We start from the raw sequence: 17,864 nt of genomic DNA on the forward strand, positions 1-17,864 counted from the left end.
ATATACTGCTTTGACACCTTCAGCCAACTCAATGAAAGGCTGCCAATACCTCGGGACAAACTACTACCAACACTTTCAGCCATTTTTGGCTGCTCTCTTGCGTTCTGTCTCACTGAACTCCTCCCATGCCCGTCCTCCCTGTTTTGCAGCCCCAAACCCCAAGGAGCATTGCTTAAGGTGTTCAATTTACCACAGACAGATGGAGACTCTGTTGTTCTGATTGCATTACCATATTCTGTTCCTACTGGGGCAGTGAGCGAAAGGGGACAGGAAAAGAGACAAAAGAGAAACCGATAAAATGAGTGAAAACGAGAGAGAGAGATAGTATGAAATATAGGGAAGGAGAGCAAGAGAGGCCGTATTGAAACTAGACTACTTGCTGTATATTTGAAAGGTAGTATACAGTCAAGTAGTGATAAAAGGTAGTAGATAAAACTTTTTGGTTGACGACCAACAGACAGTATGCATGCATACAGTGGGTTTTTCCCGTCGTTAAACTAGCAAAAGTGGATTCGGACACACACTAAGTGAACTTGCACCGTGCGCTTTAGACCATGCGCTTAGATCGTCAAAATAGGATCCAGTATGTTCTGGTATTGCTTCAGCAAAAAAGATGTTTTAATTGAAAGGAATGGACAAGCAACAATATCTCTAAGAAGTGCTGCAATACTAAATTTGAGAGAAAAGATGTTGTATACGGCATTATAAATCAAATGCTACATTACATAAAATGCAATTAACAGTGTGTAATGTGAAGTATGCAGAAGGTGAGTATAAAACATTGAACACAGCAAGATATGGATATAAAGAGAAAGAAGTGATTGATGACAGTCAGAAGATTTCATTAAAATATTAATTAAGAAAGTCTGTGACAGCTGCGGCTTTCACCATTATTAGCTACTGGCTTTCATATCATATTAAATTCATATTCTTAACAAGTACTTTGTTAGCAATGTGACTTGCAATTAAGGGCAAAAATATGCTTGTTAATTTAGTGCTAATTTATTTTCTGTCCAAACTGTAAAAGAGATGCAACACATTCATGTACTACTCTCTAAGGCCTTCTCACATTTCTTGAATAAATTGAAACAGACTCGTTTCACGTGTTTCTTAAGTTCAGGTGTAATCCAAATTGTTCATCATATCAAAAGATATTCACAGCTATTAGGGTTTAAAGCACAAGCACGAGTTTGTCACGTTTAGTTCTTAAGTGTGTATATATATAATTATACGTCCTTCGAGATTTTAGGTTAAATATATACTGCTACATGGGAAAGTGTATGTTTTAGAGTCAGTAATTTGTCACTGTCAAAATCCTCTCTCATTCAGTAATTTTATCTTCCAGTATAAATATCCTTATAAACTTCACTAAATTTTGTTAGACTTACTCTTTAAACATAAAATATATACAACATAAATAACTGGTAACACTTTTCTAATTATCACTATCAACTAGTTGCTTATTAGCATGCATGTTACTAGGATATTGGTTGTTTATTACTTATAAAGCACACATTAATGCCTTATTCTGCATGTCCATATTCTACATCTCTTAATCCTACCCAATACCTAAACTTAACCACTGCCTTACTAATTATTAATAAGCAGTAATTAGGTGTTTATTGAAGCAAAAGTCATAATTAATAATTAGTTAATAGTGAGAATTTGACCCTTATCTGAAGTTTGACCAAATAATTATTTCTCATATTATTATATACATATATAAACATATTGTTTTTTAGGTTAAAATTAGATGGGGTAAAGCATGTAACACCTCAGTACTATAAAAGCACTACGTCACTCAAACAACTACACAAAATGATGCTGTTAGATAACTAAACTTACACATTGGTGGTGAAGATGCCATAGATGAGGTCCTGTTCAGGCAGGTAGAAGGTGCTCTGTAGCTCATTATAGTAGAATGGGATCTCTCCCGACCGTGAACAGTTTAGTCTGGCTTTCGTAAAGGTGGTCCACGTGTCCTCCAGCAAGAAGCGGCCTCCTATGTCGTTCTTACACACCCGTGCCACCCTTGAATACACCGTCTTACCGCAGTCGTGCTCCACTGCGTTTTCCCTCAAGAAGAAGAAGGTGAAAAGACCCACGTCGTAAGCCGAGATGAAGTGAGGCTCTGAGGGAGAAGGAAAAAAGCGTTGCTAAAGACCTTTTGGGTAAAACAAGCATTTCAAATGGCAGGACTCTCAGCAATGCAGCACTGAGTGGCTTAAATGCCAAAACAATAATTTACTTCCACAGCAAACTGGCCTGCATCCCTTTTCATTGAATTTCTTAGTTCTACTCTTTCTGAATATCCGCTTAGGCCTGCCTTGGACTGGAGCAGAAAACTGTGTGCATGTGACATGCAAAAATTATTCTGAATACACAAAGCTGTCCCGTCGGTCCAAGTGGCACTGGTCTGGATTGCATTAGTCAGAGTTAATATCACATACACTGAATAATGTCTTACCCCTAAGGCCTGTTTATTCCCCAGCCCATCCAGTAATGCATGCCGTAGATATTCACCTGTAAATAGGCTTGGCTATAATAACTGCTGGGGCCATCGCAGCGTTTTACGAAAATTAGATTACTGTTATGCTGTGAATCCCAGGAGACGCATCAATAGCCATAACTGTTTTTGATTCAGTTTTAAACACAATAAATACCAAATCTCACTGGACACTTATCCAGAAACAGCTTGGAGAAAATTCAGCATGGATAAAAAATAATGCATAAAAATAAAATTATACTGCTCTATCTGCATAAGCTGACTGCGACAGAATTATATGGTCGAAACTGGACTGGACCTTGTGCATTGTATCATATGCTGGTCCAAAAATCACAAAAAGCACCATTAATGCAAACCAAATGACTTTGTGCAATGTTCAATGCATTCATACATACTACTAAAGTTTTGTGTTGAAAAAGGCAAGAAAAATATTTCTTCGCTGCAAAAAAAAATAATAAAATAAATAAATTTAAGTACCTTGAAGCACTGTGTGAATACAGTTGTATATTACATATATGCTATGCTACACTACCATTCAAAAGTTTGGGGTCAGTAAGATTTTTTTATTTTTTTATTTAATGAAATTAACACTTTTGTTCAGCAAGGATACATTAAATTGGTCAAATTGTGACTGTAAATTCTATTTTAAAATAAATGCTGTTCTCTTGAATTTTCAAATTATCAAAGAATCCTAAAAAAATTATCATGGATTCCACAAAAATATTAAGCAACACAACCGTTTTCAACATTGATAATAATAAATTTTTCTTGAGTACCAAAACAGCATATTAGAATGATTATTACCATTTTACTGTATTATTAAATCTAATAAATCCAGTCTTGGTGAGCATTAGAGATTTTGAACGATGCTGTATACATCAAATACCATGGTATTGATGTCAGATGCCATCCCAGTATTTTGAGTGAATAAATGATGACTGATGAATTTTCACTAACAAAAAGTACCAAAAATAATTTTGGATATGGTAATCAGGGAAAGGGTAATGCTATATCTTTCTGAACATGTACCACAGAAGTCTAATGCTTTTTTTGGACATGTATTTGAAGCACCCGGTACCATACAAACACACTAGAATATGAATATGTATCATATTACACGGTAAGTGCAGTTCATAAGTTCCATGCCGTTGCCCTTTAATGCCTAACTGTACCATGGTACATATTGTTAGGGGTGAACTTTAAAAAATTATTAAATTCTCTGTCCAGATGTATTCAGAGAGGATTGTTGTTATTGTAATCAAACAAAGAATTCTTCAGCTTTCAGTACATCATAACTACATTTCCACACAGATCAGGGTGAAGAAAGTGGCCAGAGAGAAACAGTGAAAACCAATACTGATGCATTCAGGAACTACAACAATTACTTCTCAGAGACTGCATGAATTAATCAAGTCATTTTGCTAAGCTGGAATGGGCAGGGTGTGAGTGTGCTGATTTGTGTGGGACTGAACATGACAAACTGTATTTTCCTTCTTCCATGCTGAACGTAAATACTGCCTCATTTTCACACCGCCACTCCATCAGGGGTCCCTGTATGTGTGTGTGTGTGTTTATCTGTAGGCCGCAGTCAGGAGAAAACACTAAGCTGGGAAGTGAATTACGAGGCCCAATAAGCTCCAGAGGAGAGAGGCATGTTCTAATAGCCACGCTATTGGCGATGACGATATTTCTCATTGAATCAGAGCTGTGCTAAAACAATATCACATCTCACTTCAGGTCAGACCCCACACGGGCTCAGTGTTAAAAAAACATTCAGTCAGCACCTGGCACGACTGGTACAACAACAGTCCGGATGGATTCGATTGTGGACACTTGAGGTTCATGCTGTTCTTCACTGAGCCTCAGTTGAGAAACAAGTTTTTAATTCACACTTCATCTCCATTTAGGGTGTGTTCACACTTGGCATGTTTGGTTCGATTAAAACGAACCCTGGTGCGATTGCTCTGTTAGTGCGATTCATTTGAACATGTGTGATCGCTGCCATCTGAACCCTGGTGTGCAAGAAACAAGCAGACCAAGACCGCTTAAAACATGGGTCCGCTTGTTTACCCATGTAAATGGGTCCCATTTACATGGGTAAAACACAAAACAGACCAAAGACATGGAAACAAACCAAAATCTTCGTTTGTGTGTGTGACGGAGGGATTCCTGCTGCTTTTTTGACTCCTTTACACATTTTATAAGCTTTTCACGAGTTCTCAGCTAGTCAAAATACCATCATATTTAGGCTACACACATACAACGAGCGCATTTATCCTAGCATCCTAGCATTGTTTTGGATGTTCTTAAGTTCACATGCGAAATATACGTAATAAAAGCCTTTAGGTTCGGTGTTAACATGTCAATGTGAAAGCTAAGAGGTCTAGGACTAAATGTTTTTTTTTGGTCCGGACCAAGCGAACCAAGCAAACCAAGTGTGTGTCCTTTGGCTGTGCTGGAAAAATATATATATTTGAAGAGAGTTGTGCAAACTATTAACGAACATTAACTACAAGCCAAATAGCTACTTTAGCGACAACACTTACAAAATAGGACAAACTCACAACTCATGCAAGCACTAGCTCCCTTTTCACAATTCAACTGATTCAAAATGAATAAAAGTCATTTTTACATGTTATATATCCTGTTTCGCTTTGAATTATGCGATATTCTAGAAGTAAAATAGCAATCTTGTGCTGAGTTTATTCAAATATGGTCAATATATGAAGAGTTCAGATGCAAAAGCCTCTAAGTGCCATCTGAAATGATCATTTTTATCAAGCTCGTATATTTAAGTTCAGCAATTTCACTTAAATGACAATTAATAGGTGATTTTCATTGCCATTTAAATGAAATTACTGAACTTAAATATACGAGCTTGATAAAAATGATCATTTCAGATGGCACTTAGAGGCTTTTGCATCTGAACTCTTCATATGTGTCCTTAGACTGCAGGTAAATGTGCATGCTTCAATAATCTCACTTTTTGTCTTTCTCTCTCCTAAAATGTGAGCCTACAGTGGAACTACAGGCCGACTGGGTGACGTGAAGCGTTTAGCTGCAATTTCACCCTCTCTCGGCCATGAGGAATAATTACTCTGCAGGATGCCTGAACTTTACTCTGTTCCACCCAATTCTATACTTTCACCACCATCTCTAACTTTCCATCCCTTGTCTATGTCCTTCTCCTTTCACCTCAACTACTCTCTGACACATCCTCAGTGGAGTCTCACTGTATGACTCACAGCTCTCCTCACAACTTTCTGCTTATTCTTTTTTGACTGGTGTTGGATGAATTTTCTGTAGGAAAAGGCACAGTGTCAGCAGCTGGGAGATTATTGACACCTTCTGACTTTTTGCAGGAAGTGTGCTGAGTTTCGTTCATCTCCATGTTTGACTGGTTCCTCCCCTTGACAGGCCAGGGCTGCTCTAAAAAAATCTACCTTAGACACAAACGATGAAACAGTGAGAGTGTAGCTTTGCTTTTCTTGCTTTTTGTTGAAGAACAACCTAGGTATCATACTTGTCATGCGCACTTAGGTCAGATCAAACATGGATCAGGGTTATTATCATTAACTAAAACTAAAATATTTTGTTACTTGAAATAAAAGGTTAACTAAAATAAAATAAAATAAAAAGTCACATTTTATTTTATTAATTTATTTCTATTTTATTTTTATTTCAGCTAGTTGCCAATACTACATTTCAAATAATAAATAATATATAAACATACTCAATAAGAATAATAATAAAAATTACAAAAACTTTAGGATTAAAGTGAAAACAGAAAATATAAAATAAAATCTAATTCAAAGTATTAATAAAACTATAATAGTATATCAATAATACTAAAATAACATGTTTGATGACAAATGTTTGAGATTAAATTTAAATCTAATCTCTGCTTCTCTTTTGATCACTTCGTTCTCTTGGTAAATCTGAGCACTTAGGGAACAATTTGATATCTATACTAAAAAGAGGAGATGGAGCATGTGAGTTTTTTTTTTAAAGAAATAAATCTGAAAAGCAGGAGACTTCAGCAAAAAGCACGGTTTGTTTTCCATTTAATCTTGTTGTTGTCTAGTGAAAACAACTTGTGATTTTTCTTTCTTATGGGGAATGCTATAGCAATTGAATAAAGCCTCATCGCTTGTCATTTGAAGAACACCATTTGGCAATTTGGCTGCATATTAGTATGCAGAAAAAAAGGAAGGGCAGCAACAGAAATGTTGAAACTTTCCAGACGATCACTGGAATATGAGACTTTCAGACATAAGATGATGAGATTAATGTACCATTAAGCCATTTGGAGTTGTACTGGGCGGTCCGCAGAGGCGGCATTCCTCCTAGGCTGCGGTAGATGACAGGGTCCCGGCCAGAGAAATCAATGACCGTGGCGGCGTACAGCTCTCCACTTTCGGTGACCACAGCCGTCGAATTATGACGAGGGTCGTAGGGGCAACGGGCCACTCCATTCACCCTCTCCAACACTCTGCTCATGTTCCCTGCCTAAGAGAAGGATACGGCATGGATCACACACACACGTCACGCACTTTAATAAAATCTCCAGTTGAGACAGCCCATTTAACTGATAGATGCTTACCTCTCTGGTGATACAAAGGGGCTGGAAGGCATTGGTACCACAGGTGATCACCTCGGTCTTGTTGACAAGCAACACACGGATGTAGTTTTGACACTCCACCTGCAGGAGGAGATACATTTGACAATATGACATGTTCAAATTACTACTGTAATGCATACAATTTTAAATATGTAATTGAAAACGTATGGAAATAGCAATACGAAAACAGATAAACTATGTTACGTTTAATTCAATAATATTGTGAAAATAACTTCTGACAGTCCCATTAAATAATTTTTAAATATTTTAAAATGTAATTTATTCCTGTGATGGAAATCTTCAGTCACATGATCCTTCAGAAATCATTTTTCTAATATGCTGATTTGGTGCTCAAGAAACATTTCTTATTATCAACATTGAAAAGAGTTCTGCTGCTAAATATTTTTGTGGAAGTCATCATAAGAATTTATTATATATAGCCTATACATAGTATATATTTTCAGGATTCTTTGATGAATAGAGTTGAAAAGAAAGTTTTTGTTACTATGTAAGTGTCTTTACTGCCACTTTTGATCAATGTAATGCGTTATTGCTGAATAAAACTGTATCTTCCTATCTTACTGACGCCAAGCTTTTGAACTGTAGTGCAAACTGAAAAAAAATCAGTTCACCCATCATATCTGCTTCAATATTATAATAGAAATTATTATCATTAATTTATAATGTTATGACAAAGGATGCTAATATGCCATTATTATTATGCCATATTTCCTGTGAGAACACTTATTCTTCACCAAGGAGTGTGATTACTTCAGCTTTCATTTGTACTACAATCCATAAATAATCCAATCTAACAATGGATCGGCGAGTCAGGGCATCAACCTTCTTGTGCAGAAAAAACTGTAAAAGTGACAGTACTTCAAACAGGATGGGATATGATAAGCACTCCAACATCACTGAGGCATAAAGCCACGTGGCTTAAATTAAAAGTTAAGGGACTGTTGTTTATGCCATCTATTTGAGATGAGAACTCACACCATGTTGGTTCTTTACAGTCATTCTAAAGAGCTAAGCCTTTTCTTGCAATACTTTAATAATTGCAAAAACACTTTTTCCTGCAACGTTTTAATCTGCTAGTGGGTTTTTCATTTTGCCTTTCACATTCAGCGAATAATAAGCTCAAAAAAGAAAATACTGACCTTTGGGCTTTAAAAATACTGAATAAGTAAGCTCAACATATTGACCTCCCACAAACCTCAACAATACCCGACCTCTCTGGCCAATGGGCTGTCAGCATTTTGTAAGAAATGTGCCTATTCAACAGAGAACCTGGGGGTTTAAAGTTACCTCCGTCTTCCCTTTGCTTTGACAGGACCTCCTGGTGTCTTCGTCTGGGCCCCATTCCGTTGCCTAGGAAACCAAAATAAACCCCAAAAAGTGACTTGCTGTGATTCGCAGTTGCCCGGCAGCTGTTTGCAATAAAGCAGGTTACGCAACTGTTGATGATAATATTGCATGTAGCCAGATGCATCAAAAGACATTAACCTTATTGTGGTGTTTATTGTGTAAACAGCATGATAAGTGGGCCAGCGGCTTAAAAGGGTAAGGTAACTAGACAGTTGGAAGACTAGATGCAATTTGCATGTAAATACCATCCCCTAGTCTCATTCAAGCACAGAGACATCATCGTCTTCTCTTTTTTTCACCAGCGCAAGCCACTCCATTTTCTTCTGTCCAATTATGCCCCTTTAGAGCTACGTGTCCAGCCAACAACAATACAGGCAGCACTTAAAAACTGCAATCCTGCTGTCTTAAGGTGGGCATATTCACAAAAACACACATACTTTTACAAATTACTCGGTTATAAGCACAAAGCCACAACCTTCATCTCTCAGCTTGAGATCCCATGGGTTTCAGATCTTGACTGAAACTCTAAATATAGTCCATTAGTTTGTATGGCCCACTAAGGGTATGAGAAGGTTCAAAGGAAACACTAACCACAAGAAACCCTTCAGTGTGGATAAGAAGATAAATGCTGTGGCTCAAGTGAACCCTGACTGATGGGACTGAATCGACTGAATCATAATTCAAGGACAGAATATTTGAATACAGTCACTCTCAGAAAATAAAGTACATAATTGTACCTTTAGGGGTACAATGGCTTGTCACTGGGGCTGTACCCTCAAGGGTACAATATTGTACCTTAACCTTTAAAAGAAACGGTACATATATGTACCTTTTAATGCTTTTTGACCCTCAAAAAGGTACATATATGTACCTTGAGGTCCAATAATAAGCCCTATGGGGTACGTTAGTGTAGATTGTACCTTGGGGGACAGAAATGGACTCCTACTGTACCCCTATTTCTGACAGTGTACCTAAGGAAGACTAGATGGCAAAATAAGTAGGAAGAGAAAAAGTCGACTTGATTACTTAAATTCATGAACGTTTCCAGAAACAAAGTTAGTGTGCTTGAGAGAGATTCAAGATATTCTAGGTTAATTTTTCCCACAAGCCAATTAAAAAAAGTAACTATAGCCAGTAATCATGTATTTAGACTTGATTAAAGTGGGATTTTTCAGGTAGACTATACCAGAGAGGTTAAAGAATGACAGTGAAATCAAGACAAAATTAAAAGGAAAAGTAAAACACAAATCTATTAACTATTAATTCCAAAATTGAGATGAATGTTCATCAGGCAGAATGGAAAGGACATTTTAGATTAACTTACCGACCAATTTTTTTTGTCATTTTAGTACGCCAGCAGCACCCTTTTCCATTTACTTACAACATATAGAAAAAAAGCTCATTAACCAATTTGCTAGAATCATTTTTTCAAACCCAAAGAAAGTCATAAGGGCTTGAAACTACAAGGGTGAGTAAATAATGTTAGAATTTCCACATTTGCGTGAACTAACCATTTAATACTGAGAAAATTCCCAAATTTTCAATGATTAGGAAATAAACATTTAGCTACCTCCTTGGTGGTCAAAGTAGTTAACAACATCAAATCTGTCAGGTACGACACAATGCCACACAGATCTGGTGCTCTTTTGTTTGTGTTTGCATTCATGTGTTTCAGGACTGAGGCATGTTTGTGATGGATGCCTAAGTGGTGAGTCATCGTTCGGGTCATTAACATCTTGTCTGTGAGCCCCTGTTTTCTGGAAGAATCCGTCAGCTTAACCCTGACCTTAGCCACGGCAGTCCCTCTCTTCACACCACATTGGAACAATGCCAGCCCTCCAATGCTATTCCCAAAGACCATTCTGAAGAGGCAGGCTGTGAAAAGCACACTGTATGCCATGTTTGGCGAAGGCTTCAATGTGAAGCTGGAAACCCTGCCACCACTGGGGGGGTCAGTATCCACCAAGCAGTGGCGGATGGTGTTGGGAGAGCTTTTCACTGGTGGGAGGTTTGAACCTTTGAATGATAAATTACCTTTGACAAGCGTTATGCCAAAGAGGATGAGGTAATATATAGATTAAAAGCAAGCAGAGGCAATGACGCAATTGTTTGTTCATTAAGCCAGAGATTTCCAATATTTTTTGTCTTATATCCCCATAACTGGATACGGCATGGGTCATAAACACCAAACAGAAATTAGGTGAAATTAGAAATTATTCTTATACTGGATTTCATTTAAAAAAATATAATAAAATAATAATTGTTACAATAATTCACTTTGTTTCAAAATAAAAAAATAAAAAAATGGTAATAATAATAATATAATGTGATATTATTATTATTATTAAAGAAGTATATAATTTTGTTTCATTTCAACCTGAAAAAAGTCAGTTAAATAAATAATAAAACAGCTACAATAAAAACAACTGGTACTGTGAGTGAAAAATAGACTCATATAGTAGCTTACACTACTCTCAAACTTGAGCAGTTTGAGTAAAATAGAGACATAAGCTAAGAAAGATAAATGACAGTTTCACATCTCTATGATGCTTGAATAACAAACGATACACTATAAAGTAGTCCAAATTGCACTTTTTTCATTTAGAATAGCTGTAAAACACCCTAAAGGGTATAAAAGATGCTGAGATCACAGATGAGCATCCGTTTAGCTTACAAAGCTGTCAAAGAGAGAATCACAGTGAGGCATGTGTGCTTGGAGTGTGCAGTCTAATGTGGCTCTGCAATTGTAGTCTAATGAGGACACCGCACCATGTATGTGCACTAGCTCAGAATTCACACTTGGCTCCAATATTTGTGGCATAATTACTCAAACTTCATCTGTTCTAATAATGGTGGCGGCACAAGCGCCCTGCCCCTGGCATCCTCATGAAATACTAGCATGAATTTTTCATGGAGGGATAAAATAGTTGGGATTATTTATACATAAATTAGCGAGGCAGAAACAACGGTAGGCAAGAAAATGCATTCCATTCACTTCAAGTATTGAGGAAATGCTAATATACGAGCACAAGATAGGGCAGGATGGTGGAGAATTACCCAGTTTGCAGGCTGTGTGCTTCCGTTGATAAGGCTATTGTCTTGGTGACACATTACAAGTGTTACAAATGAAAAGCATATCATAGGACACTGCACCTGTCCTCAGGGAAGCTTCAAGCACTTGTTACTTATCATTATGAAGACACATTTTCCTTTAGTCAATTTAAAATGAATCTTCCCATAACATATTTACAAAATATTCATCAAATATATCTCACTTAATCATACAAGGTCATAAAAATGCATGTATAATAAAAACAGAAGATTATATAATATGAAAAATATGAATAATTTAAACATTTACACATCATTATGAACAAATTTAAGCACATTTTAAAGCAAAAGGCTCAAACTAAACTCAAACCTTCCAGGCTTTTAAAGTACAGGCCTGGACACTGCGAACACTTTTTGATTTCATGTAAACTATATGTATTTGAATTTGTCTTTTTTTTTTTTTTTTTTTTTTTAGCAGACATAGTTTTGAATTTAATACTTGTCAATAGTCTTATACGTGAAACTAAAGCACCTTCGTAAGCATCCGCTAAATGTAAAAAAGAGGACAAATTAACAGATAAAACAAAGCCTGAAAGTTGCTTTTGAATGTCAAACATAAATGTGCCATTTCTTTTACATTTCAACCAGAAAAAAAAAAGAAAAAAAAATATTAATCATTCTTGTGTGTGTCATTCTTTAGGAACATCTTTAAAGTTGTGGCAAATCAAATCTTATCTTTCACAATTTTGGTTCTGAGGTTATGTTTTTTTTTTAGATGTTTACATATTTTACCAGAAAACAAATAAAAAATACTGAACACTTATACTTGCAATGCAAGACTTGAGTTTGCGTGCACACTCCCTTCCCTCCAAAACTTCACTGGTTTGGGAGGAAAATGTCATTTGCATACTCATTAAGGAGGCCCCTGATTAAAGTGAAATGGCTCCGCCCCCATCTTGCTGGCTGGAGGTGCGAAGGCTATCCGTCTCATTGGCGGATCTTCAAGGTCTGTGTGCTTCAATAGGCAACCCGAGGCACCGCCCTGTTTTGTCCTTTAAAAGAGTGCCCTATTCAAGCAGCCCCATCCCCATTTACCACCGCCCTCAAAGATGTGACATGACTCTCAATACCTTCGCCTCATTGTCTAAGAACGCTGAACCTTACACAAGAGGGCGCAGATCCGCACTCTACCATCTCCTCCTACCCTCACGGCATTGGATCTACCAAAGCCGTCTCTCTCTCTTCACATTCCAGCACAGCCTTTTCTCCCAACACCATATTCACCATCAGAAAAACAGAGCCAGTGTAGCATGGGGGTGAACACCCAACTCTGTAGACCATGTTTTTTTCTAGGGGCGTGTGTGTGCCCAGGACATGCAAATAAGGAGCCCTTTGAAGGTTCACAGCTGTGCCATCTGAACGCATTTACTTTAGGTTAGAAAAACAGGATGAGAAATAAAGCAACAGGTCAGTGTCTAATGCATAGCTCTAACAATGTGGTTGCACTACAACACTGGAATAAAAGCATGCAAAGTAACGGCGTATGTGGATGTGAGTGATGGCTTTGATTTAAGAAGGCCATTTTGAGTGAACCCAAATGCCTCAGCGAGTTACAAAACTCCCAAGCAAAAAGAGCAATCACCAACAGCACCACAGTGCTTTTCTGATACAGGTTTCAAATTTGAGCACCCTTTTAAGCATAAATCTCAATAAATTTGATTAGATTTATCCTAAAAATAAAAGAAAAAAAAGATATATATATATATATATATAGTCTTCTCACAATTTTGTTTTTCCATCTTGTTTCAAATGTGTCTTTAATTTGGCTGGAAAACAAAAAGTTCTCATTAAGAAAATTATAGTTAATTACAGTGTTTTTTGTTTTATTGTATTTGACAAAATATCATTAATAATAATATAATATTCCTAATTTAATAAGAATTTACTTTTCTACTTCTGCTTTTTACACTTTTCTTTATCATCTTACAGCATTTTCCCTCATCTTCATTATCCTTCACAAATAAAATAAAAAAATATTTTGTTCACAAACATTTTCGTCAGGCATTTTAAGACTAACAATGGAATGCCTGCTGCAAGTCAAGTGAAATCACTTTTTTTCTTTAAAGAGGCATTTCCCGCTGGGTTTCACTGCTGCAGTCTCCTTCTCCTGTCTATATGTCACAAATTAGCCCACCAGTGACAAAGACTGCATAAATAATTAAATCTGGGCAAATTGCAGAGGGAAATTAATTATGAGTGGGTAGGATGAAATCAACCCATATTCATCAAACTCTGAGGTCAGAGAGTTGAAACCTGCACCTTGGGCGACCGCTGAGTGATCATATAAAAAAGAAGACGCTTAGTGTTGCTTTTCTTCATTTTGATCTCCAGTCTGGAGCATCCTTTTCCTAAGGCCCCAGCCGTCCCACGAGACCTGAAATATGAAATATGTAGCGCGCCTCAGAGCTGACGCCGTGATCCTGCGAGCCTCAGTCAGATCATTAGAATAAATGAGAGCAGCAGCCACCATTGTGCTCATGCATTTCCATCTGTTGAGCCGGATGCTGTTTCATAATCACCGCAGAGTATTTGTGAACACTGAACATATTTCCAACCAAAACAAAACCAGAGCAGAATCTAAACAGCTCTTGTTCCCAGCTGCTATTTGTTCACGTCGGGTACTTCCTGTTTTATTGGTAACGGCTGAAGAGGGCAGTCACCTCTAGACCACAGGGGTCTCTGTCCAAAGCAGCTGTAACAATGTCTACTGAATGTATTCGTACAGAGCGCTCTCATGGTATTGTCTGTTGACAGAGAGCAGAGACCTCTGTCTTGTCAATGCTGAGGGTGGCAGCTCGGATGTTTGCATTTTGGAAATAGACTGACCAGTGTACCTTTCAGTGCAAATGTGTGTGAATTCTGTGTGTGGAGTGAAGTTTTATTGACCTCTGAGAATGGGAAGAGAGACCACAGGGAGGATGGGAAAGATGAGGAGAATTTGTGATCAGCCATACTTTCATGTGTTACAAGGGATCATTCATCCAGAAGATCATTCTGTCATCATTTACTCACCCTTATTTTGTTCTAGACCTGTATGACTTCCCTCATCATGTATAATAAAAAGTAACCACAATGTTTTGGCCACACAATGAAAGTCAATGGGGTCCAATGTTGTTTTGACTAAATGACAACAGATTTTTTAATCTTTCAGGACTATTCTTTTTATACTTCTAATGATTCTTTATAATTTGAGGTCGATTGGCTTCTTCTTTAAGAGAAAAGCATCTGACTGGGTTCCTGATGGTGCTTTGGGCTCTGAAATAGGTCAGGACATTCAAAAGATTACCCATTTTTTACACCACCTTTACAGGTCTTGATAGCCAAATTGAAACATTGTGTTTAATGTCAGTGGAAATTGTGATAGAAAAAAAAAATCAGGCATGACCCTATTTCGAGGAAATTCTCAAGGTGGTTCATTGAAGAACAACATAATACAAAATTAATCTTAAATGCTGTTATCTTGGCCATGCAAAAACCACCAGAAGGAAGGCTGTGACAGCCTGATTAATCTCTCAGTTTAGGTTTACCTGTATAGCTTTTCATTTATTTATTCTATGACAAGCACTGATTTATTACCAAAATCCCTCATACATTTTCAGAGGCTAAATGAAAGATGCCCAGTTGCATGCTAGTGCTGTTTGCCATGACATTTAGGCCAATTTTAAAAAAGAAATGCTAAAGCAAAAGTTACACACCAAAATTGATGCTTTCCTTAGTAAGAAAGACTAATGCAGTGTTATACTACTGTTCAAAAGTTTTGATTTTGGGAAAAATTATGCTCACAAAGGTTGCATTTATTTGATCAATAAAAACAGTAATGTGAAATATTATTGCATTTAAAATAACTGTACTATTTGAAATATATCTAAGCTGAGGAATGGAGGAGGGTAATTAGCTCCAGAGAAACACGATAGCTGCTGATAATACTGAAGGAGCTTATATATGTATACAGTGATAGGCGTCGTATTCCTATAGGTAGACGTGTATCAGCTGAGAGTCAGCTGATGAGAGCTTGACTAACGTGACCTGCCAGAACTGATGATTTTTGTGGAAACTCTTACATTTCTGTCAAGATTATTTAATGAATAAAAGTTTCATTTATTTGAAAGACACGTCTACGTTACAAAATATACTGTCACTTTTGGTCAATTCAGTGCATTCTTCCTGAATAAATGTCTTTCAAAAATCTTACTGACCCCAAACCTATGAACAGTAGTATGTATTAGCTTCTAATACACAACAAATGACAACCTAGAAAAAGTAGCCGCTAGCCATTCTAATACAATTGTGTCCGATATAAAAAAAATGACAACACATCAAACACTTCCCCACAGTTCACTTGTGTATATGCATGAACTTGGACCACAAAACTATGAAGCGAATTAGACTGAGCAGTGGCTGGAATCCTCAGTGGCATTAAAATCTTATCCTTTTCTTTCCTTCAGTGTACTTTATGTACTTGCATGACACAAAAACAAAGACAGAGAAGGAAGTTGTGAGGCAGATTCCATTGAGAGACGGAGGCAGGATGTCATTATGAGTGTGCGTTTGCATGCAAGGAGAGGAGAGGAGAGATGATGGAGACTTGAGATAAAACAATGACAGATTCCTCAAACTAACATACTCCTGCATGACCCATCTGTTTACATTCCGGTCCAGTCGAACCAAGCGCTTCATCTCATTCGTGGCTCCTCAGCAAAAGTGAATAATCCTTTCCCATAGCTCTTCATCCCCATACATAACATCACATCACTTCACAGTGACCCTGAGGTCAAGCTTCTGGTCGTGTTCCATCTCCAGAAGTTCCGGGCCTCTGATGTGTCAGATCTAAGCTTCTCAACATTCTGAGACCCTTGGGTATATCATATCCTACCATTCAGAAGTTTAGACACAGTTTGTTCTTTATTTTTACTATTTTCCACATTTTAGAGAAACAGTAAAGTCGTTGAGAATATGAAATTACACAAATGTAAATATTGGAATTATACATTGATTAATTTAAAACAAACCAAAAATCTTTGATATTTATTATATAAGCATACTTTCCCTTAGCATACTCACAAAATATGGTAACACTTTAGTTTAGGGTCCAGTTCTCACTATTAACTAGCTGCTTATTAACATAAATATTACTAGGATATTGGCTGTTTATAAGTACTTATAAAGCATATATTAATGCCTTATTCTGCATGACTGTATATTCTACATCCCTAATCCTATCCTATACCTAAACTTAACCACTAACTTACTAACTATTAATGACCAGTAATTAGTGAAAAATTTAAGGGGGTCTGAATACTTTCCGTACCCACTGTATATTGTATAGACAACTCAATTAAATATTTACCATTTTATATTCTGCATTATTGGCCGTTTTTAAATAAACACTGACAAAAAACGATACAAGTTTTAGGGCTGGACGATATGATGATACAGTATATATAACATTGATATAAGTGATCACCGGGATATAGCCCTACCGATATTGTTTTTATATAAAGCGTTCACAGGCAAATTTGCTGCATGTATTTCCACAGCATACCCTCTACAGTGAGAATTGGACCCTAATCTACTGTAAAGTATGACCAAAAATTCACATATGTGCCAAATTCTTCAATAAAATAAATAAATGTATTATAATAGTTGATGTGTATGTAGGCACAATTTATATTTGTCTACAAAACATTTCAAGGATGTAAGCATAGGCCTCCAGATCAAAGATCATTAGAAACTCAGTCAAGTGTGTATAAACTTCTGTCTGGTAGCATAGATCCTGGAAGGCGCATACCCTAATACATCTGTCCGACTGCGTCTGTGTTTTTGTGAATGGAGAAATTATTCCAGTTCATTTCACAAAAAAACATTTAGATGATGGCTAAACTTTTGTTTTTTTGGAACAGCATGGTGCACGATCATCTATTTTCACATTAGATACAGCCATAAAGTAAACGAATAGCCATGAGCACATAAATTGAATACTACAGGCTTTGAGAATGAATCATTATGATAATTTTTCCAGAGCAATTGCATTAGTAAGATATGACAGATTCAGTAATGTATGTGGAGGCTCTGACTGGCTATATGCTGCAGCCACAGTTCTGAGAGACTAAGTTCATCTCACATTGTAAACTTATCTGTGCAAATTTGGTTAATTTGCACAAATGTGTACCAAAGGGACGGAATCATCATTCGAGAAGGAAAGAGAAGCTGACAGAAGCTGTGTTTTGAATTTATTTTCAATTGCTCATGTAATATAAC

At 36.9% G+C, this 17,864-nt stretch overlaps 1 protein-coding gene across 6 annotated transcripts in view; it reads right to left on the bottom strand.

Annotated features, from left to right (window-relative positions):
- Positions 1 to 17,864, bottom strand: part of sema5ba (sema domain, seven thrombospondin repeats (type 1 and type 1-like), transmembrane domain (TM) and short cytoplasmic domain, (semaphorin) 5Ba) — a 147,002-nt gene that overhangs the window by 46,772 nt on the left and 82,366 nt on the right. For all 6 annotated transcript variants that reach the window (XR_014607568.1, XM_084123154.1, XM_084123155.1 and 3 more), the window contains 4 exons: positions 8,436 to 8,498; positions 7,110 to 7,208; positions 6,802 to 7,015; positions 1,846 to 2,131 (listed from right to left, as the gene is read on the bottom strand). Coding sequence is in view for 5 of the 6 variants with exons in the window: in XM_084123154.1 (XP_083979280.1) it covers positions 1,846 to 2,131; positions 6,802 to 7,015; positions 7,110 to 7,208; positions 8,436 to 8,498 (662 nt within the window). In the remaining variant the exon portion in view is untranslated. The remainder of the gene's footprint in view (positions 1 to 1,845; positions 2,132 to 6,801; positions 7,016 to 7,109; positions 7,209 to 8,435; positions 8,499 to 17,864) is intronic.

Source organism: Abramis brama (genome assembly GCF_963993115.1).
Source record: "Abramis brama genome assembly, chromosome: 8".
NCBI lineage: Eukaryota > Metazoa > Chordata > Actinopteri > Cypriniformes > Leuciscidae > Abramis > Abramis brama.